Source organism: Apteryx rowi, unplaced genomic scaffold (genome assembly GCF_003343035.1).
Source record: "Apteryx rowi isolate R43461 unplaced genomic scaffold, aptRow1 scaffold_100, whole genome shotgun sequence".
In the NCBI taxonomy this organism is placed as follows: Eukaryota; Metazoa; Chordata; class Aves; order Apterygiformes; family Apterygidae; genus Apteryx; species Apteryx rowi.
In genome coordinates, this window is record NW_020447198.1 from 1,981,243 (window position 1) to 2,008,976 (window position 27,734).

A 27,734-nucleotide genomic window follows, 5' to 3' on the forward strand; every position below is an offset into this window, starting at 1 on the left:
CTGTTGGGTAGATCAGGACATACCATGTTTCAGTCCTTTATCAGGTGTCTGAATTCTAGCTCTGCCATATTCCGGTTAAATAAAAGCTTCTTCACAAATCACGTAGAAGTGGCTGCTTATAAAGCGTAAGGAATCTCACCGAGCCTGAGGTAACTCAGAGTTTTCCCTTAGTCGCTCTGTTGAAGGATTAGAAAAAGGTTTGACCTGCTGTTGATAGACGGTCCCAGATAAAAGGAAGTCCAAGACCATTTCTCATCCCACCAGTCTTGCCCAGTACTATGTATGGATGTTTTTTTTCGATGTATAACTTAAGTTTTAATTTCAGAAATGGATTAGAATACACCATGAAGGGGGTAATGGTGGCAGCCTTTCAATCAGGAAATCGCTGAATTTGGGGGGGCTTGGGAGGGATAGCCCAAGCGAGGATTGTTCTCTGCACGCCCTGCTCTGAAGTTCGTTTTCTAAGCGTTCACTCCTGGCCACGGTTAGACACACGGTGCTGACCTAATGGAACTATATTTATCTTCTGAAAATCCTACTGAGAAGAAGAGAATAAAGAAAAGCAGGGCTGCTGAATGCTTTAGCATCTCTCTGAGAGAATCCTCTTTGAAGCTCCAATTTTAAACTGTTGCGCTCTAAAKGAGTTTCTGCACCACTTGGTTCAATTCATTTTAACGATCTTTGCTAGCGTGAGAGGTTRTGCAGATGGTGCTGTTCAATATGGTACATCTACTGCTGCCATCTGTGGCTCCCGGAAAGCTAACAGGAATGCTTTTACTGTTATGCATAACGCTTTCAATAAATGGCTTGTCATAACACAGCCCTAGTTAACATGTAWTGTATAATGCATTAGTGTGACTGCTCTAAAATGAAGGCAAGTCCCGATTAGATTATTCTCTTTAAGCCTGTGTACAAAACAAATGGAGTCAATTTGGCAGGGAGTGTTTGCCTGTGCATAACTCCTGGAAATTGCTGGTAAATCTGTGTGTAATTGAACTTTTTTCAAATATGTTAAAATATTGTCATTCATTATAGCAACATATCAGAGGCCATTCTGAACATAATTCATTAGTTATAATTATAACCATCACTTCTGGTCATCTTTCTCTTTCCGGTTTGGTCTATGATTTAATATATGATCAGAGGTCTTATGYGATGACACCTCCTCTTTTGCTTTCAATGTGATGTATCTATAAAAGCATGTTTGGTTACAGCAAATAACTGGTTAAGGCCGATTTATTGGAAATCAGAGAGTTTTGTATGCAAAGTTTGGCATTTCAGTAGGCGTAGCCTTAGGGCAGTTGTAATTTTAATACATTTAATACGTTGTCTTTTTCTGTAAGTTACTGCCTTTTTTGAAGTTGTTGCGTATGTACTTTATAGAGTGCTTCAGTAACTCTTGGGCTTCCTGAGTGTAGGCCGGCTGCTGATGTCTGCTTCTGCCAGGCATGAGGTGAGGCAGCGAGAAAGAGCCGATGATCTTTCGGCAATAAATAATGAAGAAAACAGAGTTTGCAAAGTTTGTGTCGATAATGTAAGGCCTTGCCACCTTACGRGTATATTTTAACTTCTCATCAGCACTCGGCAAAGATTGGTAGAGTACATAGGGAAAAATCTTAGGGAAAGAAAACAAATACACTYTGAAATTTATAAGTGAAAGGTAAGGGAACGTCAAGTCAGGCTGAGCCCGATGTAGACAATTTGTATACACAACTTGTATTCCGAAGATTTCCATTGCAGTCTGTATAAAGTATAGAAAATGACATGCTGTTTTCCTATTGGGACATTTCACTTAAAGGATTTATTTAATACTGTGTGCATACATTTTATTCAACTACTGTATCACTGCACATTTTCGGAAGTGCTTTCTAAATTAGTAATATCAGGTGCTGGAATAAAGTAATTACTACTCTGTCTTTGAAGTATTACCACGAATGACTCTTCACTCTGTTTGTTCATGTTCTTCCTTTGTTATTTCTTTGTCTTTTCTTTCTCCCACCGCCTTCTTCATAAACCACCTCATTTACAATTCCCATTGCAGAGTGAAGCAATTCAGTGCCCGATTCTGCCTGGCCCGTCGGCAGTGTGTGGGATGTGGGAGGCCAAAGGGAGCTTTACACTTCCATCTCCTTAGCTAGCGTGTGTGAGGGCCAAGCAAATGTTCCACTGGAGGTGATGGTCCAGCTCTAGCTCTGTTCCTAGTGATCACGCACCACCCATGAGGAGAATAATACATTTATTGCAAGGGGCAAAGTGAGACAAGACACTAGATATGAGTCCATTACCTACAAGGGTGGTGGCCACTGGGTGTTGAGGGAGCTTGTGGAGATAAGAACACCTGTCCATTCTGTCGTMGTTCCAGCAGTTTCATACTCTTGGGCTCTGCCTAACAAATATGATCAGTCCTTTAATAAATTTTAACTTTTTGCCTGCGAAAAAGCCTTTAGCTATCCTGTAAAGGAGGCCGAGGAGACCAGCCCATAGCTTATGAGTCAAGTGGTCTTATGTGGCATGTCAGAGTGTTCTGATATCCCCGTYCCCTTCCGTGTGAAAATACCTCCTGCAAATGCAGTTATTCATCTAGGTATCATCAACCTCTCGCGCTTGTTCCCAACAGTTAGAACACTTTCGACTAGGAATAGCTGCGTTGGTCCTTTTAGCGTTGACAGTGCAGTAGTGTTTTACTAGACTGATGTTTCTGACGAGGCAGGAGAAATMATACTTTATTTTGATTGTTTTAGCTTATTACACAGGTGATGCTTAATGAAAGTGAAAGCATTACATAGTTACATTTATTAATTTACTCACATCTTGCAGAAATTTGTAAGCAGTCACTCTTTCTGACTGATCATTTAGGCATATTTGACTATGGAAAGGCATTTGGTGGCTCAGGTAGAACATACAGCAGTTGTTCACTTACAGGTTTTTGTTTCAGATGCAAGTTGAATATGAAGTTTATCCAGTAACATTTATGTGAAGCAAATGCTGGATGGACCGTGGCTGGTACTAGAAACAAGGATTATAGTGTGTGAAGCCAGTTAGATCACTTCAGCCGAGAGACGAATAGCACTGTCAAAAAGTGATGGTCAGCAAAATAAAGGCAACATAATGGGATCTGCCTAATGAAAGTCAGGACCTAGCATCACCTAGCACCTTTCGACGGTATTCAGTGCTGGTGATGTATTTTGGAAGCACTTTCTGTGCATTTCAAGAAAGGTTACTTAGAAAAGAAACTCATTTGCATATTTCAGAAATTGTTTCCTCTTTTTAAAAAAAAATTTTGCAGCAGTAGTTAGTTTATATTCCAGGTGTATATGGTTGKTTGTTTTTTTTTCTCTCTACAAATGATGTAACCAGGTTTAAATATTTCTTGTTTAGGTCACAGAAATGACTTTGGAACTGTCTCTTGAAGTCTGGTAAGTATCTCATATAAAAATGTACTGGCAACAAGGGTAATTTTTGTTATATTCTATATACTATATATATATACACCACTAGTGGTGGGTTTACTATATAAAATTCATGTGTTAAAGACACAGTGTGCCATTATTCCTCACTTCCATCACTCCTTAGAATCACTTGATGCAATTGTATCACAGGCATAATCATAATTTAATAGAGATTTTATTTCTTCTCATGTAAGGTAGTAAGGAATTTACTTCCATTCATATCTCTATTTTTGGGGGGGGGGGGTTTAGTTCTGTTTTGAGTTATGCTGTTTGTTAAAGCCTGTCTGTTTTGCAAAACAGCTCTTCAACTGATCTTCGATTCAGTATGGCTCTGTGTGATGAGGAGAAGAAATTTCGGCAACAGCGGAAAGATAATATCATGCACAGTATAAAATCATTTCTAGGAGAAGAAAACAGCAAGAACCTGACCACTTCCCGAGATGTAAGTTTGGAGAGCTCTGATTAATAGTAATTGCACATCAAGATTAGTATCACTTTTGGAATCCTGCATTTGTCTCTCAAAAGAATGAGTGAAAGATGAGGTGGAAGGGTTCAATGCAAAGACAGATGACAAAAGCAAAACAATTTCTTTTTCCTCTGTGYACCTACTGTATTTAGGATGGAGAATTTTCCTTGTGCCCTAAATCTGTAAGGTAAGGAGACAAAATCCTGTGCCAGAATGAAGCTGCACTTAGGTAAGATGTGTTCCATATGGCCAAAAGGACAAGACAGCATAAATACCGCTAAAGAATAAATATCACAGCTTTTYATTTGCACTGACACTTTAAGCATGTGTAACATTGTCCTGACTCGTTATTCTTTTAATTCTTAGCAGGCTATACCAAGGGTAAAAGTGAGGGCAGAAGGAGATAAATCCATGTTTTTTGTTTTGCTCTGATATTGAATTCCATGCTTTGTTAAGGTGTTGGTCCTGACCTGAGATCCTCATTTGAAAAATGCATGAAAGGAGTGTGAAATAYATGCTGCAAAAAAGTGTGCAGTGGCTCTAGGCAGGCACATAACTCTAGAATCTGCCCTTGCATGCTTGATAGCTAACTTGTGCTCTTAAGGTGGTTTTGGCTGTGTGGCCTTCTCTGTCTAATGGACAAGGCAACAAATGAGTAGTTTTAATGTTAGAGTTAGCTTAGAAATGATTTTCTTTCCTTCTCTCCTTCTTTTCCCTTAGGCCATTTTATAGGATTAAGATTTTGAAGCTTAATTCTTAGAGAGCATGAGATGCCACAGGTTCCACTGACTCACTGGGACCCTGGTGTCCTTGGTACTCAACCCAGCAGAGCTAGATGGACTGATGGTGSTTTGGGTCGTATCAGAACGAGGAAGTGTACTGAATCCTACTGATCCTTTCAGTGATTTCATACAGCACTGCTTTATTTTGAGTTAATTAAGGATACAGTTGGTACAAATCCACAAATTTGTTTTTAGTGGCTTGTCCATCCTCTCCTTTCCTCCCTGCTTGTTTCCTGTCCYGTTCTGCTCCCTGAGCTCTGATAGCATGGCTGTCTAGGGGAGTCAAGCAATGAACTGAATTAATTAATTTGTCTGGGATAAAAATATCAATTCCTTCTCTGCATTTTAGTAAAAGGAGACTGTAACAGTCTTTTGCAAAAACAGGAACCAACACAGAGGAATTCCTTTCTAAATTTGAATGAATTTTTGAGCAGGCACTCACTGTGTTTTTGATGTTTAGTTCTGAGCTTTCTTTTAGCTAGTAAAATGTGCTAGCATGRGCTTTCTGAGGAAGATGAAAGAATTTGAGAAGTATGATGTGTATTTTATCTGCAGTGGTATTAATCACAGACGTTGTGAAGGAATATTTGCGAGGGTTTTTTTTTCTAMATTTTCAGTGCAGTTATTTTATTGTTGACACATGCACATTTTATCAGAATAGGTATTTGTGGATGTGACATTGGTCTACCAGAGACTAACATCTTTCTCAGAAAGAATACAAAGATATTTTGTCAAGCTCCCRTTAGGAGTGGAGTGATACTCAGCACCTGAAGTATCAGTTCTRTGCAGGTGGTAGGACTGCATGAATAAAATCTCATTATTGCAGAAGCTAGATAAGCTTTCATATTCTTTATATCATCGTCTTCCCTCAGTATCCCTCACAGCCTCACATGCTGAAAGTTCATCAGTTAAGGTGCATCTTCCAAGACCAGCCAGTAATGTCTGAATGCAGGTTTTACCAACCCTGGGAAGGACTGAGGTAATGTGATCCTCCCCGTTTTCACATGCCAAATTTGTAGTTCTGAGCTGACTTGTCAGAATTTTTAGCTGCTTCTAGCAATGRAAAAAACTTTTTTGTTCAGATTAAAATACAGTTTTGTCCTTATAACCCATCATTTTTACTTTTATTGCTGCAGATTAGAGATAGCAGGAGGATTTATGGRATGTCTGTAGTCTTAACATGGCAGCAGAAGTCAGGAGACACGATGARTATTCTTAGCTGCCTATGAGTCATTTTTTGATCTTAAACAAGTCACTTACTCAGAGTTCACCTAAGTTTCTCCATCTGTGAATAGCAACACATGTGCCTTGCAGGGATGCTGTGAGACTTAAATACCTGTGAAATAATTATACATCCCCAGATGAGGAGATAACTGTGTACTTACAAATCTCCATACTTAATTTTGAAACACATTCTGAAAAAACGGAGGACGAGACTTCTGGTACCTGTGTTATTGCTTAGTTCATTTTTATTGTTTTGTTGGTCTAAATTTTCTAAAACTAACATAATCAATTAAAGAAGAYACATAGTTCTCTGAGGCTGGATTTGCAGAATGATTTGTTAATACACATCTGTGTACACCATGGCAAATATTTTTAGACCACATGTATTTCTGTCCAGGTTTTGTACACTCTGTTTCCAGGGCAGTTGGACAAAAACATCTGCACCACCCATTCCCATAACAAGATTTAATATGTTTTAGCTTTTTTGCCAGGTYGCTGGAAAATATGTTTGAGATGGTCTTTTTTCAGAACTCACTTTGCTTAAAACATTTATTGCCAACAAAGAAATCAGGAAGATTCTTCTTAGCAAGTCCCAGAGTCCTAGTTCTGATGCTCATCATCCCAGCCATCTTCTGATCCAGAACTCAATCACTTCATGAGTACTGCAGCCCAGTTTTTTACTGTTTGGCAGTAGCAGATGAGGTACAGCATTACCACTCATCGGTCCTGCTAGCATTTGCATTAGGAAATTGTCCCCAGACAATCTACAAACTTCCCAGATGGCATGCACAGTGCTGCTGYGTCTAAGCAGGCGGTTAAAATTCCCAATGAGGACTGGAGCCAGATCAGGAGACTTCCGCTGGTTATTTATAGAAAGCTTCAGCCACTTCATCCTGTTTGTCAGGTGGTCTGTAACAGACTGCCACAACATCTCTAGTGTTGATTTCTGTCTGTTCTTGACCCAGAAACTCCCAAAAGACATGCCTCTGGTTTCATCCTGAAGTTCTGGGCAGTCAAGGAGCTGCCTTTCATAGAGCTCAGCCCTGCACCCCTTCCTTCCTGCATAGTCTTCCTCAGCAGCCGTTACCCTCCATTGCAGTGTTCTGTCATGCATGCTCTCCCACCAAGTCTTTGTCATTCTGATCATGCCATAGACCTGTGACTGCACGTGTTTTTCTTCTCTGACGTCCAATCTCTGTGCATTAATGTACAGGCATTTGAGGTAAGCCTCTGAATACCCTCTCTTCTGAGCAGGAATAAGCAAGTCTCCCTGCTAGCTTTCTCCCATGCACACCTCCTACATTTGCATCATTTGCTCACTTAGGTCCCTGTTCCCCAGTGAAGCTAGTCTAAAGTCTTTCTCATTAAATTATCAAGTCTGTTAATGAAGGTGTTTGTCATTCTGTTGGTCAAGTGGTTTCCATTTCTTCCCAATGGACCATCTTCAGCAAACAAGGCTTCATGTTCGAGAAGACAAAGTCTTCCTGGTGATACCACCTGAGCCTTTCCTCTTCCACTGGAAGGATCAAGTCCACCGGCTACAGCATTGGGCCCTGTCCCCTCTCACTCTTGCTCCAAGAATGGGCAAGGCACCTCTCACCTGCTCAGGGTCTCTTCTGACTGTATCATTAGTGCCCACTGGGACGAGCAGTGAGGGGTAGTAGTTGGAAGGCCAGATGAGACTCAGCAGTCTCTCCAAGGCATCAGGGACCTGCAGTCTGGGCAAGCAGCAAACCTCCCTAAACAGTCAGTCTGGCTGGCAGATTGACATGTGTCCTGTAGAAGAGCGAGTCACCAACTACCGTCACTTGTCACTTCCTCTTTGTAGCTCTGATTCTCATCCAGTAACTTGTGGTGTCTGGTCTAAAATCTTCCCTGACAGCATTTATTTGTTCATCCTCCTCTGTCACCAGGGTCCTAAACCTCTTTTCTAGGCACAGAGCTGCTCATGGAAGGGGAGTCTCTCTTGATGCCAGAAGTTGCAAGCTTGCAGCTCYCTCTCTCTTGGGAGTTCATACTTTCTTCCTGCCCTTGTATTGCCTCAGTCATATCTTCCTTCTTGTCTGCATGGGTGATAGGCACATTTGTCCTCCTTATATCCCTGCATGTTTTGTTAGTTACCTCCGTTTTGTTTGCACCTCCTGGTTGCTGATGGTCCATAGGTGTCAGACAAATAGGAAGCTGGAAGGAAGTCTGCTCTGCCCCACTGGGAGATTTTCTCCTGGGCAGAACCTCTCATGCCATCTGTTCGTTCCTGGCTGCATTTGCTTGTGATCAGCAGTCCCACCATATGCTACCTTCCTCCCATGCTGCAGTCCAAAAGTACTTCTGCCACCCAGCTCTCTTTGTCAAGCGGGAGGGACTGAGTAAATGACATACAGTTATTCTACATCATTCCTGGGTCCAGGGAACCTAAGGGGTAGTTAACCTCATGGCATGGCTTTGTGGTGCTGTGCCTTTCTACTCGGAGAATTTAAAAGTCATATTTTGAAGTGCTGTTTTAAAGTTATTTGCTATTCTCTACTACATGTGCTGCTAAAAGAAAACTGCAAGTATCAACAATACCTTCTTTTTGACTTGTTAGAACTTTTTACACCCAGATTAGAAAAAGTGTAGATGTCATCTCTGCCGTGACRACCATTGGAGAGTGACTTTATTAGTTGCACAAGACCAGTGTATTTGGGCAGCAGCTGGTGGATAAACTCTATTTACTTCTTTAAATCTATATCAAAGTTGATATGATGGTTTGCTGTTCTTCTTATCTATGCAGGTACCGGTGATAGCGATAYTGGGTTCAGGCGGTGGATTTCGTGCCATGGTAGGGTTTGCCGGAGTCATGAAAGCACTCTACGAATCAGGAATTTTAGACTGTGCGACTTACATTGCTGGCCTCTCAGGATCTACATGGTAAGGTGTTTTTTTTTTTGYTTTTGCTTTTCTTCACTTTTTGTTCAGAAAATTCAAGCAGAAATTTTCWTGGTAGTTGATGACTTATTCCTAAGGTTGTGATTCAGAGCAAATCTTATACACTGCCAGGAGGGAAGAGACTTCCTGAGCCAGCTGTCTGGCAGCATGGTAGGTCAGCGGAGTAAATCTTCTGGTGGTGGAGTTTCAGAATGCCTGGAAGGGTGAGGACAGCTCAGACTCCAGTTGGTCTCCCTAGGAGCTTTGATAGCAGGAATGGATGAAAAGAGGTGCTACACGTATGCAGCCTCTTCCCAGTATCAATGGCCAGCATTGTCCTTTGTAACCTGATTTCTTTTATGTTGGTGACTGAACCAAAAAAATTAAGAATTCAAGTTGTTGTTATACTAGAAATATTTTTGTTTTGTGTTGTTTTCTTCCAAATGAAATGGGGAAAAAAATCTTTACAATTTGAAGAAGATGATTCATTCAACCCAAAATGGAATATATCCTTTTGGGACACTTCTCAAAGGTTTTCAAAATCATGGAAAGATCTTCTGCTCCATTTTAGACTCAGTAGTCCCTTGCTTAGTGGATTTACCCAGGATGTGCTCTCTGATCCTTTTTCAGCTTTAGGAAAGTTGAACAGATGCATTTCGGCTTGTAAGGAAGAATTCTGAGCCACGGTGCATGGCATCTGGGCACGGATTGCCTTGTATCATTCCTATCATCACTGTTTCATTTAGAAATGTACATTGTTTATCAAAACAGTTTGTCAAGCAGATGGGGAGAAAATGTYTTTCATGATGTCTCAACTTGAGGATGCCTTTCTGCCTGACTCAGWGAATGCTTTATGCCATAAAGAGGAACAGCACTAGGAGAAAGTAAGAGTGACGTCACCGTGTGAACGGCACTCTCTGGCTATTATGGGCTCAAGGCTTTGTAGGCAGCAGAGTGATTTAAACCCCAATATTATGTCTGCCTTAAACACTTYTGTGAATAAGGGTTTCTCTTCTCCCTGCCCGGTGTTATGAACCTAGCCTTTTCTCTCCTTGGCTTTTATAAAAATTGCCCCAAAAGGTACATATTACAAATGTTGAAACTATTTGTTTTGATATTTCTTAAATGAAATGATCTAACATTTTTAAATGCTCTGTAATTTTCATCAGCCAAAGGCATCTGGCACATTCAAACCAAATTTCTTAAATGTTTGGCCTCCTTAACACTGCATTTTTCATTAATTGCAGTACTTTTTTTTGTCTATCTTTAAACCTTAGTTTTAATGTCAGTGAACCAGGTTGCAGTAGAGAATGTTACAGCTTAAGAAAATGTTGAACTTTTCYAGGAAGTATCCTAACTGTCACAAAATATCATTTTATCATAACCAGTACTTTCTGTATCATAACCAGTTTGAATATTGAAGCTGTGTCTGGARTAATGAATCCAGTTTAGGGCCACCTAGCACAAGAAAGGTATTGACAAACTGGATGAATTCCATCAGAGGACGACCAAGGTGATGAGAGGTGATGAGGAGCACGTGGAGGCTGAGGGACTGGATTTGTTTAGCCTTGAGAGAAGGAGGCAAAGATTGGGGAAGGGCTGGGACCTGGTTGCTGTCTCCAGCTACCTAATGGGTAGTTGTAAGGAAGACAGACTCATTTTGGAGATGCACAGAGAAAGGACAAGAGGTAACGGCCATGAGTTGCAGCAAGGAAAGTCTGGTTAGCTATTAGGAAGCATTTTGTGCAATGAGAGTTGTCAGGATTGCTCCATCCTTACTTGACTGGACTGGATAAGATGTCATACTCTTTCTGTCTGACTCAATGAATACGTCAAGTGAAATGAATACTTGACAAAACCTTGTGCAAAGTGATCTGTCTTTTAAGTTGCCTAAGCATTGAGCAGGAGGTTGGACTACAGACCTCGAGCTTCCTTACAGTCTAAATTATCCTATGATCCTATGAATTTCTTGTTGCTTTGAGACCAAGGGAAAAAGACCTTCACTGGAATAAGTAAATATCCATGAGCAGGGAATCTCCCTGGGATGAATTTTACACTCTGGTCTAACTCAGAGCAAGTACATGAACTTTGGTTCCACCCATTCTAAGGAAATAATGTAGCCCCAAAGTTGTTGACTCTTTTGGAACAGAATGATAAACTCTTCTATTCCTTGATTTTTTTTTCAGTTGTATTTCAATCCTTCCCCTCCCACCCCCGACTCAGAATGCCAGAATTTCTGTGAACTAAGAAAACGTTTCTTCATTCAGATTTAACTACAAAAGGTTGGCATCACTGGAATCATGTTTCTGGTGGATTTTCTAGGTCACTGATGCTCAAGGGGAGGGGAGATTTACTACTCTCTGTTAAGAGATCTGGACGTACATTTGTCAAATTTGCAGCAAAAGTGAAAGATCTCATTCGGCTGGATTAAGAGGAATTGAGCAGTGCACCACAGTGTGAAAAATTTTCAGGGTATTTCTAGGGAAGTCCCTGAGTCCRTGTTTTGGTGTCAGTCAGCTGGGCATAAAAAGAAGGTAGTAAGACTTCCAGAAATCAGTTCATCATCATTCCACTTACCTTTCATATCTCAACTAGCTGGGCAGAGTAATTGAAAATGCCCTTTTCAGCCCTCTTGCTTTATTTAGAGACTAACTTTAGATAGTCGAGCTGTTTTTTGTGAATAGAGAGTTTTGGTGAGGATTCATCCCAATATGTTGACCCAGTGTAAATCTATTGAATCTATATTAAAATAGCAACATGATCTGAACTGATCCAGTCAGAAACATATGTTGAAAATAGTTTGTTTTTAAATAAATTAGCCTTTTCTGTCTTGGTGATATCACCTATTCAGACTTTCCTTTGCTTGATGAATAAATAAATTAACACTTTGTCACTCCTTTTCTTTTTTCCATGCCGTCTATTACTTGGGAATAATGCTCTCTTTTTTTTTTTTTTCCTTCTGAAGGGTGGAGTATCCCTTTCCTGGAGGGAGAGGCAGGTTTCTGCTTGTTCACCGAGATGCATGCCTAACCTTGGAGCAATGCATTTACCTCCCTGACTGTCTCAGTCGGCTTGCTTCAACCTTGTACTGAATCCTTCGCATTTCGCGTTTTCCTTTCTCTGCTCACGTGGGAGCTTGCTGCTGTCTTTGTTCCACCCATGAGTTGACGTGCATGCTAAATGTATTGCTGTAGAGCCTGTGCCAGTGCTAAAGAGGTAGCTTCTTGCATCCTGCATGGGACAAGGTTCGTCAGACCGCCGAGTAAATTGCAGGGCAGCGATCTCGGGGCCAAGCTTACGCAGTGTGTAGCTCCCTACTGTACAGAGATATGACGGCAGGATAGCATGTATAGCTGAGCCAGCTGTTTCAGCAAATAATAGTGAAATGAGCCTCCAGGAGGTTAGGACAGCCTGTCTTGAATCTTCACCCGTAGCGTTATTTAAGCCAACCACGTGAAACCTACCCTTGTCTACACGTGTCTATACTTTGTTTTTGCTGAGTAAGCAGTTTCCAGAGTTACTTAATGATAAAACCAAGCGCTGCCTGATAAGCCTCAAACTCAATTAAATCTCTGCATGGATTGTAATTATTGTGCTTCACCGTAGTGTGAAAACGTCTAGATCCTGGAAAGTATGCTAATATATTTTAGGAATTTTTGAGCAGTGATAATGAACTGGAGCATGTCGGTGAGGTACATCTTAGAGCAAGAGAGCTGTGTGTGTTTGCTTATGGAATCTCCAGTCTGCCAAATGTAGGTGTACTGTGACAATCTGAAAAGCTGTGTTTTCAGCTTACAATGATTCTGTCCATTGGATAAATAAATAAAATAAAAATTAGGTAGGTAAACGGTAGGTAAACCGTAAGTAGGTAAACAGTGAACACTTTAATCTTTTTGACACCCAATGTAGGTGTTTGTGGAGTAGTTGATTGAAAGTATACATTTAGAACAAATTGGTTAGCTTTCTATGCCCTGATAAAAAGAAATAACAATTTACTATATAAATGATAAGTAAATTACTCTGATTTAATCAGCAACATACCATATCAAATTATTTATGGGCTTATTGTACGGTTCAGGCAGGTGATACTGAACCAGGCTTTGATGCTTACTGGAGCCTATTTTCAATCTCAGGTACATGTCGACTTTGTATTCACACACGGATTTTCCAGAGAAGGGACCGAAGGAGATTAATGAAGAACTGATGAACTCTGTGAGTCACAACCCGCTCCTGCTGCTCACTCCTCAGAAAGTCAAACGCTACATTGAAGCCCTGTGGAATAAGAAGAGCTCAGGGCAGCCTGTCACCTTCACAGATATCTTTGGAATGCTGATAGGTGAAACACTCATCCATAATGTGAGTGCACTTTTTATGATTACTAGAGTTGTGAAATTATTGTGTAAGAATGTCTATTATTGTGTAATAATGTCTACTGATATATATTTTTAAATGATCTCGGTAACATTTTACTAAGCACATTTAGCAATAGGAATATTTAAATTTACGTCTAAACAATTACTACGTAAGGAGTGTGGAAAATGCCTTGCTTGCCCTGGGATGTTTATCGGAGTGGTTCCCATTCCTTTAAGAGCAAGGAAAACGTCATGTGTTCATATGCAATGAAAATGAACTCAACCACTGGATGCTTGCGACAAGCTACAATCATTGAGTATCACCCGTGAAAATTACCGTGTAAGCAATTTCAACAGAAGTTTACAAGATGTTGCAACCTAGTAAAAGTCCCTTTTTACTAAGGAGTTAAACCAGTACCCAGACGTTTTACCTTAATTCTGAACCTCATGCAATCAGTAAAAAAATGGAAATAACCAAGGCTCTTGGTTGTTCACAGATAACATTTCTTACTACGATTATATTGTAATGATTTTCAATCTTTCTTAATTTGCAGACTCCAGAATATATTTTGGGGGAGATGCAGATCTTTGGTTAGCAAATGTTAAGCCTATTAATAGTCTGTTTGCTTTTCTTAGATATCTTTGCTGACTTATGAGAAACATCCCAGATTGAAAATCATTAATGGTGGTTCTGGCTAAAAGAATGTTTTTTCTAGTTTCAGTGCATGTTTTTTACAGCAGCAGAGGGGAAGAACTTGCTTTGTCCAGTAATACTGCTTTCTTTTTGGTCATGTTACCTTGGATTGCATAAGATATACTTATTTCATCTTTCTATAAACTCCTCTCTGACCCCTTCCCTCCCAAACAATGTTGTTTGCAAAACTATGCATTTCAGATGTGGAAAACAGTTCAGTGAATGTGAAAGGAAAACATCCATGCTTTAGACTTCTGCAACTTCCATTTCCTTGTGTTTGCATTTTTTTTTTTGCAAATAGAAAGAATTCAGGCAGAACTTCTTTCTTTTCATGCAGAGAATGGACGCCACTCTGAGCAAAATGAAGGAGAAAGTCAATGAAGCACAGTGTGCTCTCCCCCTCTTTACATGTCTCCATGTCAAACCAGATGTCTCAGAGCTTATGTTTGCAGGTATGTTTTTAATCTGTGTTTTGAAAAAAGTGCTTGGCTGGAAAACGGCCTGTTAATACTTCAGAGAATAAATTGCATCCCACAACTTGAGTATGCTTGGAAATTGTTAGTCCCGTTGCAAGCATTATGAAAGAATTTGGCATGAAATTAAGCATTCTTTAGGGTTTAATAAAATTCACAGTATTATGAATTAAATACAGGAAGATTTTGAGTTTAAAAAAAGAGGAAGGGTATATTGCAGGCTATGTCAGACAGGCACACGATAAGGACAGTTGATGGGTTTTAAAAGGTGATGGGGAAACGGAGACTTGTGTGCTGAGCGGCTTCTGGGGATCTGACAGTAGAGCCTCATGATAAATCTGCTCAGGGCTAACGAACACGTAGATAGGAGGACRCTTATTTGGCTGGTGCGTTATATGGGCACCGGTCTTCAAGGGTTACAGGATTTTGAAGAATTGTCACAAAATGGACATATCATTCCTCATGGCTTACCCTGGAATTGCACCTCTTCTTGGCTTTTAAGATGCATCTTTTCCTGTCTGTATTGCCACGTAACACAGAAAGGCAAACAGGCTTTATTTTAGGTCAACAACTGCCTTTCTTTTATCCCTTTCATTCTTGTTTTTGGAGGAGCTTTTTTCTCAGTCCATTTCATAAGCTTTAAAACTTTCTGTTGCCTTAAAATGAACTCCGGCGTGATAGCAGCCTCTTTAGGTTTCTGATGAAATGATAAAAGGTAGCCAATTTTTGTTCTTTATCTTTTACAAAAAAGATTTCCTACCAATGAAAAGAATATTGCTTATCCAGCAAGTAGCTAGAGTACCTTACAGGAGTCAAGAAAAACAGAAACTTGGTATTGCTCTCCAACAGCAGAAACAGGTAACGGGAAACGTTTTCAGTCAGCCAGGATTATTCCTCTCTCTAAGAAGAGAGAAACTAGAACTGAACAAACAAATCAGATACACTTTTTTTTTTTTAATTTTTGCACAGTTTAAAGTACTATTAGCACCATCAAAAGGGGAGTTTGCTTTTATTTGTGTCAGATTTTAATCCCATCTAGCAGCCACAGTTGAGACTGGGATCCAGTTGTACTGGATGCTGTACAAAGGGAGTTATATGTACATTTATGTTTATACATACATATATTTTTATATATATTTAGTTATATATGAGACTGAGAGGGGAAGCACCAAGTGGCTTGCCCAAAGTTAAGAAGTCAGACATTGTATCTATATTATTTCTTGAAAAAGTTGCTGTCAAAATTTTGTTCATAGTGGAAAATAAGGTTGTAAAGTAGATTAAATTTTTAATGGTAAATGTCTGCTTTCCTCCTTAGAAAACTTAAAACTTTTCATTTGAAAACAAAAGTATTTTGCTTTTTTATGATCTTCTATTTTCTGAGGAATTTTAGTTGGGTTCTTCATTTAGTGTTTTCAAAATGAAATGATGTTTAGTTGCTAGTGGTCTTCTCTATATATGTTCAGTAAGACCTGAAGCTCCTGCAGGCTTGTGTAATATCTCCAGCCTTTTGGCTGGACCAGTTAGACCAATTGGTCTGATAGAAGATATTGCCCTTGTTGATGGATCTTGATTTTCCTTTTTTTTGAGACTATCACCTTTATCATCAAGTATGCTAGATCCTGACTGTTTCTATTGTAAGCTTTTTTCTTCCTCTTAGAATTGAACAACTGTTCTTCATGTGAAATATATAGTAAGTTTTGAACAAAAATATTTATACTTTCTTACTTGCTAGATTATAGATATGGGTGAAATCTTTCATGTTGTTTCATGCTGAAATGCATTAGTTATATCAGATAACATTCCTTCCTTCCAGGAGTGATGGTACAAGGTTTCGTGCAGCTGCTAATAGCTTTCATGCCGCAGGCTCTGCATGTTTTCACTGCCAGTAGCATTTCTGACCCTGGTGGTGCCGGCCGTACCCAAAACTTCAGCAGTCATTATAACTGAACATAATTACTGTGATTTATTTCAAGAAAGTGTTGGGTTGTTTTTTTTAAGATAGCTTCTTTAATAAGAAGAAATGACCTGTAGATACTGATGTTAAAAGGGGAGTGGAGTTTAACGTTTGGCTTTGGTATTTATATATTGGTGTTGGGATAGTTTCTGTCCTCCAAGGAGAAGCTCGGCTCTTGGGACAGATTCATTCCAGTCCTGCCCGGTGAAACGGCTCCAGTCTCTAGGAGCTCGAGGAATGACAGAAGCTAACTATCAAAGTCCTTTATTTGTAAGACGTAAATCAGCTTGTTTCCTTAAATTGAGGATCCGAGTTGAGAAATTGTCTTCCTTTATGCAAGTGTGAAAATGAAAATGACTATCGTAGATTAAATTAATTCTGTTCCTAACTTTAGTATCGCTCTTAAAAACATGGTTCTGAAATAGGCCTGAAAATTAGACTGCCAGCTCCTGTTTACAATCCTTAAAGGGAAATTCATTTAAATTCCTCATTTGGGCCTTTAAAGGAATTTCCCTCCATTCCGACAACTATGAAGATTTGTGGGTGGTCTGTTTAGAAAATGGGATGTTGTATTTGATGTAGATTAGATAAGCATTGCCCCACAAAGCGAAACTCGGTACTCGTGATCAAGTCTTTCCTTTTCAGGATGAGTTGTTAACCTTATCATTAACATTTTAACAGAAATGCTGAATGTTTTGAGAGTGGATGGCATCTTATGACTTGTTGGAATTTTTCAAAGATGTTTCTTGTGCCTTTCAATTTAGGAATTATTTCTGACTTATTTATAGAGTCGAATTGATCACTACTGAAAAACTGGAAGATAAAATGGGTGAATGGGTGAAAAATTAAAAATGTTGGGTATTTTTTGTTTCTCATAGTTCACTTCTTGAAGTGAATTCTGTGTTGTGAGCAACTCCAGTGGTCGCTCTTTAAAAGCATTTAAAAGCAGCTAAAATCCATTTTCAAAAAAGGCATTCAATATAGAAAGTGCATTTGAACATTTTACTCTCTCTATATTTTTTTTGCGTTCTCTACCCAATAAGATGGCATGTCCTTTTAAAAATCTGTTAACATCATTTGGTATTAATAAGGTTTTCAACTGTCTTTCAGCTTTGCCTTTTCATGTTGCATTTTAGTGGAAACTTCAGTTTGTGGTGGAATGCAAATGCCACTTCTGGAATCTTTCCACAGCTTTTGTGGTGTTCAATACTTTTTCTGCCTTCCGTGTCACTGCCCTCCACATTCTTAGTAGGATCACAGTGGAAGGAAAAAGCCTTGGAACTTAGACCCAAGCTGGCACTTCATGTGACAAGGGATGGCACTGAAACATGAGATGAAAACCCAGGGTCATTTTGGGTGTTTCTCCTTCACAATTGCTACTTTTTTACTTCTCTTTTTACAAGCTCATGTTTTTCTGCGAAAGTCTGTTGCGGTAAGAGAGAGTGAGACGTCCTTCTTTGCTTTGACATCAGACTTCATTTGAAATCAGAACTGTGCTTCTGCATAACCTAAGAGAGATTTCCATAAACTCATTTCTTTCCTTGGACAAAGGTTGCAGTCAACTTAAGCATGTTCTCTGTTCCTATTCACAGATCCTATACAGATCGAGATTGCTAACTAAGCTTTTTTTCGTTTCTTATTTTGCAGATTGGGTGGAATTCAGTCCATATGAGATTGGTATGGCAAAGTATGGCACTTTTATGTCTCCTGATTTGTTTGGAAGTAAATTTTTTATGGGGACAGTAGTGAAGAAATATAGTGAAAATCCCTTGCATTTCTTAATGGGTGAGTATGTGATAGAAGGGAACTATTAAACTAGGGAACTATTCTGTTGACAAGTGCTTTTAAATACAATCACAAAAACTGTGAAACAACAACTAGAGTTCTTGTTCTCCATTTGTTGGAAGACATCCATTTAAAAGATTTCAGAGACATGGATGGATATTTCATGGTTTTTGGCAGCTGGCGTGTACAACTGAGTTTATGACTTAGCATGTTCCAAAATCCAGATTTTCAGAGGGGTATTCAGAATGCAAGTTACTACTTAAATAGTGCAGTATATGTTTTTTTTCTTCTACCAGCCTCCATTCACTGTTTATTTGTTCCCTTTCAGGTGTCTGGGGCAGTGCATTTTCTATATTGTTTAACAGAGTGCTTGGAGTCTCCAATTCTCAAAACAAAGGTCCCACCATGGAAGAAGAATTAGGTAAAATTAGTAAATAATTGTACTACAAAGCAAACCAATTGCTAGCAAGATTCAGTGAACTCTCGTTCTGTTTGTGGCAGGATGGCAGTCTGCTGGGAATCATTTTAGGAGGGCATAATTCAGGCAACTAGTTGCTGCCATCACTAGTGAAGTCAGGGAAGGAGAATCGGTAATTTCCTTTTCTTTCTTTCACTTTTGTTTCTGATTCGTATAAGAGGCACCAAAAGTCATCTCCTTATATCCGCCAACTGTTTTCATAACAGAAAGGTATGATTCCAACCCCCTTTTTCATGATGTTGTGCTAGGTTTTGGAGCTCAAAAGCTGACAAATACTTGATAGTTGTTTGTATAATGTCTTGATACTGGATTGGATTAATTAGAGGATTAGTCAAGTAAAAACAAAACTTTTCTTTTCTTGGTTGTTACGTCTATTCCATTCTAACCACAAGTCATCTGTTGATATCTGATGACTCCTTGGCTTGTTATTTTAAAGATTTCTGTTCCATTCCTAATGCAGAAAAATCAAAAAAACCCGTAAGGAGAGAGTTGTAGCTTGCTTGGGATAGACTTTGTTGTTTTTTATTTTAGAATGCATTTGATAATGAAACAGTTTTTTCATCCTCAGAGGAAGGCTTTGAACAGAAATACARTTAAATCAATAACTGAATTGTACTAGATGGCCATTTTTTTCCTAACAGTGTATAGAGAGAATGCACACTGAATTGATAAAAACAAAAAACCAAAACATGCTCAGCTGTCTCTTTCTCCTAATATATTATTATGAGAATACATGTACTTATTTATGGATGAAAAGGAGACCTGAGCCTTAAGGTTCATATATGTAATATATTTCATGAGTGTTAATGCCTTCTGATGGGGAATACGTTTGATTAAATTTGATAGTTAATAGAAATGTCTACCTTACTGCTTTTTTGAGATGTTGAGAGCCAGAATTTTATGCCCCATCCCTGGCTAAAGTCTCTATTCATTTCACATATAATTTAAAAAATATTCTCTAAAATGGGAGTYGGTATGAAAATACTGGTGAGACTTGCACCGCAATCTATTAACATAGCTGTAAACTTCCCAATGAAATCTTGGTACCACCAGTCAATGGCAAAATACCAGTGGATGGCAGAAGAGCGACGGTTTCACACAACATATATAAGCAGTAAATGCCTTGGCATGGAGTTTCCTTTAAAGAGATGATTTGATGCCCAAAAATTGCATTTTTTTTTTTGTTGTTATTAGTTACCTTTTTGCTTGCTAAATTTTTTTTTGACCTGTGTCCTTCGTCATTGCTCCAGAATGGTACGTTTGTCCTTTGTGCATGCTTGTCCATCGATGGTATTTGGATAGGGTTCGAGGACCCACAGAGTATCAAAAAATAAAAATATTTAAGAAAAAATRTGTGATGACAGGAGCTCTTCTGTTTTTGTGGAGACTTTTAGTGTTGTGTGTAAGCCTAAGAGGGCATGGCCTTCTTTTAGCAAAACATCAGCAATGGTGGTCATYGGTATCTGGTATTCCTTACAAAGCTTAATAAAGCTATGTATTTTTTGTGCTTGGTATTATGGTGAATCTCYTTTAATCAACCTTTCCCTTTCAATSAAACATGCTTATAGGYYGCTGATAAAACRTTGAAAATCCGTAGTGTTTCAAGAAAAGCTTCCCTGCAGAATTTTAAACATAGGTGATTACTTCRTGTGTAATATCAGAAATACTTATGGAAAATAATCTTGTTGATCTGTAGTACATTTTCACATGAATTCACCTCCATTGCAAACCTTACCTGAGAGTGGACTGCTCTGCTATTTCCTTGCTCATTTTGACCTCGAAGTATTTGCTCGAGATAGTAATGAACAGTCTCAGCCTGATTTTGTGGTTATTATGCAGGCACAGCTGTTAACCCTAACGAAACACAGACTTTTTCCAGAGAAGTTCATTCATTTCTTTTTCTCTTTCTCTCACTTAATGGTATGAAATGTAAGCAGTCGTCTTCTAAGCGTGTAACTGCTTTGGCTTTTATTTTTCACATGTGTTCCAATAACACTTTCATACCACTTTCAGAACCGTCTTAGGTATTGTTTTCCCTGCTATTTTTAGGAGTACGTGCTCATATATGTATGAGTCAGGTTAAGCGTTACTCTTTTTTTYCCCAAATTAGCACTGAATTAACAGATCTATTGTCTTCCTAGTTCACTAGGAGTTATTCAGAGGACAATTGAAACTTTGAAATTCTTAGCTAAACTCGCATTTAACCCCTAGCAGATTAAAGTCATGTTTTATTTCTTTCAACAGAGAATATTAGGCTAAAGCACCTTGTGAGCAATGACAGCTCCGACAGTGAAGATGAATCACAGCATCCAAAAGGTAAGGAAATCCCCATATTTTATTTTGTAATTTACTTCTCTCTTCTRTTCTGCTGTCTCATTGTTTGTAGGTATTGGTTATTAGCCAAATCCCATATTTCTTAGTCTTATCAAAGGTCTCTTTTAGCTCTGCTGTCACTTATGCCAATGGTAAAACTTCATTGCCCAATGATCTTAAAGGATCCAGTGACTTAGCAAAATAGAGAAATGTTGAAGAAGAGACCTCAGAAAGGCCTTTGGCTTGACTTCATACCTTCTGCTCAAGCTGATGATCAAACGATCCTCTCATGCAGAATCAGTCGTGGCATCAGCCTGACAGGACTCCACAGGGGTCTGCAATTTCATATACMTGCAAGAATTGCGCTTCATGAGCCGCTTATCTCAAAGTCCGTTGCCAGCAAGCTCCTGAGCTCACAGGCATGTATTAATTRTTATCAGCCCAGCAAACTAACGCTAACCATTATTTTCAAGAGTCCTTGATCAAATATTTACTTGATAATGGTTTACTTTGTGTTTCCAACATTCATAGATATCTGCTAGCACCTGTACAATTGACACCTGATACAGGAAATTCCTAGTGTTTGGCACAGCGTTTTAAAAAATGCCCAAGTCCAATTTCCCAGAAGAGGCATAAGCATATGTGGAATGTTTGTCCATGGGAAGAAAAGATTGTATTGAAAATCCTGTTTAGGTACCTAAATCTCTTGGGGGTGTCTGATCTTAATCACTGTCTTTGTCTCATCCTAATAATGCTTTCTGTATTTGATACTTCTGGGGACAAGAGTGATTATTTCACCTGAAAATTTTGACATTGCTTTTAACAGCTAAAGCAAAGAAGGGAATGCAGCTTCTTTGTAATTTTTAATCTTACAGGAAGAAAAGAAAATCCTGTGAAATCAGACAATGTGTAACTAGCTCAGCAGCCTGGTAACTTCTTCACTTCCTCTTATTTGTAAAATAATAGGGAAAGAGCGATATCACATTTTGTGTTTATTTGCCAATTTCTTGGTGGACCATAGCCACCAAGAAACACTAAATTTAAATTTGTGATTTGCAAGCACTTGGTAATCTCACTCACTTCTACAGGATACGTATGTACAGATGATGTACCTCAAACTCTGTGGTGTTTGATGCTTTTCTTTCTCTCTCTCTCTCTCTCTCTCTCTCTCTCTAAAACAGCTCTTTTAAGAGCCTGGATTAAAGAGGCACATTTCAGCACTGGATTGTACTTTTTAGTTGACTAAACCCAGATATTTATTGTACTCTAAGTTTAATGAAAGGTTATTTTCAGATAGTTTAAAATTCCCGTGTTACAGCTTTCTCATTTATGCAGATATTGTAGAATTTAACATTTCATTTAATATCTCTAACTTTACCCCCGGAACCCCTCTGACTGTGAAGAATGCATCTGTGTACTGGCACAATAAGGAATGTGACTGGCAGCAGTAAGGAATCTTTAGACAGATGAAGCCATAATGACGTTTTTTTGAGCGCAAACATCCTAAGTGCAGCACCAGGACTGTGTTTCCATCTAAAAGAGTGGTATTTGCCAAGCACACAGTAAAGGTGTGTGCTAAGGAAAAGCCCATGAGCGTGTGTCTATATACTTAACCTTGCCCACCTGAGAGAAAAGGGTTTCTATCAGTCAGCAAAGGATGGAGAAGGGTGTTAATCCACATACGCATGAATGTAGGTCTGCGTAGTATGGATCTGTACATAGTATGGATCTTAGCAACCACACGTGTCCTGTGGGCTCAGGAGAGCTGACTCATTTTGGCTGCTAGCACAGGCTAAAGCTATGTCTGTCTTGCTTTTGTTATCCAGACTAGCTAAATCCAGCTCAGGTCACCTAACACAGTCCCAATCTATTTTCCTGTATGGACACATCCACGTTACTGTACTGCAAATGAGAAGGCTCGCTGGCCTGTGAAGGTATAAGAGGGCATGTTATCTCCATTCCTCTTGAGTTCTTGCAACAAAGCTCCTTCATTCAATCCCCTGCTTCTTGAAAGAAGGCTGCGACCCGGTTCCTTTCATTTTAACAGGTCCTTGGCCCAGAAGGCTTTGTTTTGTACTTCCGAAGTTAACTGTCTCACCACTGATTGCTTTCGTTTTCTCTGCAGGCACTGAAAATCCTGAGGCAAATCAAGAATATCAAAACAACAGCCAGGAAAGCTGGGTGCAGCGAATGCTGATGGCTTTGGTGGGTGACAGTGCCCTTTTCAATACCAGGGAAGGGCGTGCTGGGAAAGTGCACAACTTCATGCTGGGGCTGAACCTCAACAGCTGTTACCCGCTCTCCCCTCTGGCAGACTTTCTCACTCAGGAATCTGTGGAAGAAGATGAACTAGATGCAGCCGTTGCAGGTTAGTTTCAAGAAGGTCTGTGCGCTGTGTATTCGTTGATAAAACCGGAAACTGGGGTTCATCAGTTGATTACATTTACTCAAACTATGATGCTTAGAAGTGCGTGTGCCTGAAGGAAGGCAGGAGAGGCTTTCTGTAGTGGCAGTCATCACTATCCGTAAGCACTGCTCCAGATGATGGTCTGTGTTGTTCTTTTATTTGTCTTAAGTCTTCTGGTGGAAATAAAACCATTGCTTTTCCTGCTACAGTGCTTTCCTATTCCAAAAATGCTGTAGCTTATCTGCCATCTTTGTCTTCCTCTGAAAAACCTGTGGAGACCACACACATACTTCTTTACTTGTAGATCCTTGCTTTGCTGACACTATATTCCTCCCAGTGTGACCGATCTGTCAGATGCATCCACACTTCATGTTGGCATAAGCAGGATGCAGGAACACTGAGTTTCAGAGCCTGAGTTTCAGAAAACTGTTAATTTGCAAGAGAAGTTCAACATCTTTCCCTCCCTCTGTGAAGTATCTGGTGTCTGGAACAATAGTTGTGGCTACATTTGTGACAGAGAATTAGGAATCGGGTTTGATTTGGTATTTTGAAGATTTCCTATAGATAGTTGCAATTACATTTTGCTCAGGGAGAGCCTATGAATTTCTGAATCTTCTTCTGGCACTGGTGCATTTCTTTTTCTTCAGCAGTAGGCAACAAAGCACCGAGTTAAGGATCTGACTCTCCCTATGGAAAAGGTATGTCACGGTGCACATGCATCCTTGGTGAAGCCTCCACATAGAGCTTCTCTGATACAAACTGTGATGTTTGTGGATGCCACCTTCAAGCTGAGGAACTACCAACCCCTGAAAGTGGTGTCCCTTGCATGTTCTTGTGCAGTGGCAGCGCACTGCCAACCAGCCCTCATAATAGTAATTGTCACTTCAACCCTTGTTTTCTATACAGAGGGAAGAGATTGTCCTAGTTGGTCATTATGCAATAGTAAATACCAGATGGCATTTAAAAGCTTAAGTAGCAGACGCTCTTTAATATGTATTTGTTAATGTAACAAATCCCTCTGAGTGGTTGTATAGTAATTTCCATCTGTACTCCACTTTCTAAATATTTTCATCATCTCAGGGGTGTTTACAACTGCGTAATCCTAATATTTACAGTGGTCGCAAAAGAGGCAGGAAAGCGGATAGTAGATTTATGGTTGGAAAAAATGACATTTGATGAGAATTTTACATAATTAAGGTATGCGGATAATCTTCAGAATCAACTATCAACTTCCTGGGTTTTAATCTGAATTAAAATAAAATGCTGGTTTGACAGAATGAGCCTGCTTYTCTGAGACAATTAAGTTTGAGTGCCTGTCATCTGGAATTTTTCTGGCTAAAAATGTTTGGCAAAAGTTTGCTMTAACTGCAGTTTTTTAGTGTTTGCTGAAGCCCACACTCATAAACCTGAACTAACAACCCTAATCTAACAACTGTGAGTATTCCCAGCGTATGCCCTCTCTCTCTCTCCCCAAAACACAACACGGATGAATTCAAAGACCTGTAGATTCTCCTGCAGGTCCTAGGTGGATTTCAGAGGAAAGGACACTGCTGAACACCAGCCAGWACTACCTGACCTGCACAGAAGAGGGAGCAGATCCAAGCAACTTTTCTCAGGCTTGTGAGTGCAGCAAGGAGTAGTTGTTTTGACTGGCGTTAGTCAGGAGGAGTTGGCTGGCTAGTGAAAAAAGCCAAGTGGGRGACAAGGACCCAAATTTTGTGAGTTTGCCATGGATATGCTGTCTGCCGAGGTTCTTGACACCTTGGTGGCAATTAGGGGAATCACTGCTGCTTAGTTCAGTGGAGTGGTGTTTAGCTCCTTACAGCTGTGGAGCAGAGAGTGTACATGCAAAAATTGTTTTTACGGTAAAAGTGTGAGYTCTTCAAGGGCTTTAATTCGGTGAAAACACCAGCCTAGCTCCTATATTTGAACTGTATTTTCATTTTGCRGTCCTTTTTTATGCGTGCTCCCATAGTTTGGGAATTTTAGCTCTTTGGTACTAGCTCATTGATACTCCTGGCATATATGCTCAAAATAGCTGTGTTTAATTTGCTGTGGATTCTGTTGTTGTTGACCATTTTCTTAATTGATCTCAAATAAGCTTTAAAACGTTTACACCCCCGCGTGATTTCATTGTTCATTCTGAATCGTGTTTCTGTGCCTTGACATTGCAACACACTAAAATCGCTTGAGAAAATGCCAAGTGAATAACAATAGGGAAAAAACCCCTCATCGTCTCTGCTTCCTTATTTCAGTATTTATGGAAAGTCTGTTACAGAAGATGCACGTCAGTAACAAATGCCCTTTTCATCCCTGTTACTTTCATTGAAGCTGTTGGCTGCGACGAGAATCGTTTGGAAATAAAAACGAGCATGTTTCAGAGGTCAAACTTTAATATTCTTTTAAATATCCGATTACTGCACATCACGCAGGCACGCTGTGCTGCTTCCATAAAGAGCTGGACTCGCACACATCTGTGCTTCTCCCGGTTTATTGTTTCATGGACCGAAAGCTTCGCTTAATGTGGATGCATCTTTCTTAAAGGCAGTGCACAGGGGCTGAAAATCAGCGTCCCAGGCTCGCAAAATGTTACCACTGCTTTCAGCCTTCATACTGTTTGATGAATAGTGAAGAGCTGACTTACCGGGGCTACTGGGGTGATTGCCCTGGATTCAGGTGTCGTAAAACACAAAGAAAAAGAGTGTCAACCAACCCTGCGTAAATCGAATCAGATTAAATGCTGAGCCAGCCTTAAAAGTCATGTCATTGAAATAAATATATAAACAGTGGATTATTTTCATTTGTTCTTTGGATTCTGACCCTGTGAGATGCACATAAGTTACCCCTTGGAACTTTTCYTCTCATTTGGAAGATTAGAAATGTACTTTTACAAAGAGTTATAACAAAAAGATAGAAAAAACTCGTAAGTTGAATTTTTCCAGTAATCACATCAGACCACCRCTTTAAAAAATGCTCTGTGCTAATGATAAATTTATTGATAATATTATGATACTTTATCATTTGAAGTATGGTAAAATTATTATGATAAAATTGGTGATTAAATCATGAAAATGATAAGTATAAGAACCATCTTGTTTCTCCCTGCCTTGCTGATGTACTTTGGACAACATTTTTATGATTTTTATAAGATATTTGTATAAGCAATAATACTCCTAATCACTAAYGTTATTCTAGGTGGTACCAGTCTTGTTTAAAGCATCACTGATAACTCTGTTTTGGCATCAAGCTGAAATTTTATAGAAGCTAGTAAAAAGTAGACCAAAGAATGTTTTTGCAATTTTTAAAAATTCCTTTGAAAGCAGGATGAATAATAAGTTATGTGATGTTTGAAATATCGTCTTTAAACAAGAAGAGAAAAACAAAACTAGCTTTAATTCACTTTTGTTTCCCAAGTTGAAAGAGAAGTTAATGAACAGAGAAGATGCTAAAAAATCTGTAGTCAGTGTGTTTTTTAACAGTAATTTTTGAGTTATGAATCTGTTGATAGACCTTAATATATATKTTTTTTAATTGTTTTTTTTTCTAACTTACAGTTRTTTCTAAAATAGGTAYCTAAACGAGCTTGGCTCTTTAATAATAGACAGCAATTGGAAAGTGTTTTCTCCCTTAGAAATCGGGGCAAAAATTAGGAAAGTGGTGCATCATTTGTTAGCACAGTGTCCTTGAGTAAATTAATAATAATATTAATAATAATAATAATAACAAAAATAAAAGAATACTTTCTTTGAGATTTATTGCTGCTCGTAGCAATAAATTTTCCTCACATACCCTGAAATGAAGGAAGAAAGCTGTTCTTAGGAACTTGAGTTTGAATTAATTTTGATAGATTTTCTTTACATTAAGATATCTTTTATCAGATGACTCCGTGCCAATAGGTAGGTGTTAGGAAATTAAATAATACAATAAATAATATACACTATTCGATTCAGCATTCCTTAGATTATACTGCCCTCTGCAGATACAAGCATTAGTTCTTAGTCAAAATACAAAAGCATGCTTTGGAAATGCCTTTAAGAGCTAGAGCAAGAAAAGATTGTCAGCAGAAAAGTTTTATTACTGCAGGGATCGCTGAGCAGTATGCAAAGATTTGGATAAGTGCTAAGAGACATACAGAAATTGCTTGTTCTTCCCCGAACGGCACCAGGGGTCAGGGGTTGGAGTCAGAGGGGGAACATCATCTCCTTTGGCCATTAGTTTGGGCAGTAGAGAGAGGAGACTATTTTATGCTGTACTGTGACAGTAATGAGAGTTAAGTAGCTTAAATTCAATTCTGTCTAATTCTTAAATTTCAGATATGGATCTGRGTTACTGTTTGGTTTTATTCCCAGTATCATAAGAAATAATGAGGTCATGAGATTTGGAATAGGTTAAAAAGCAYGTGATTTGTCTCGTTGGTCCTATTTATAATACACAGCCATAGGCAACCATCACT

At 39.1% G+C, this 27,734-nt stretch overlaps 1 protein-coding gene across 1 annotated transcript in view; it reads left to right on the forward strand.

The window, feature by feature from the left end:
* PLA2G4A (phospholipase A2 group IVA) overlaps nt 1-27,734 on the forward strand; it is a 62,789-nt gene that overhangs the window by 25,659 nt on the left and 9,396 nt on the right. Inside the window, exons 5-13 of the mRNA XM_026062842.1 lie at nt 3,379-3,416; nt 3,750-3,891; nt 8,692-8,828; nt 12,959-13,181; nt 14,209-14,323; nt 17,946-18,083; nt 18,412-18,504; nt 20,806-20,877; nt 23,000-23,242. Coding sequence (XP_025918627.1) covers nt 3,379-3,416; nt 3,750-3,891; nt 8,692-8,828; nt 12,959-13,181; nt 14,209-14,323; nt 17,946-18,083; nt 18,412-18,504; nt 20,806-20,877; nt 23,000-23,242 — 1,201 coding nt within the window. The remainder of the gene's footprint in view (nt 1-3,378; nt 3,417-3,749; nt 3,892-8,691; nt 8,829-12,958; nt 13,182-14,208; nt 14,324-17,945; nt 18,084-18,411; nt 18,505-20,805; nt 20,878-22,999; nt 23,243-27,734) is intronic.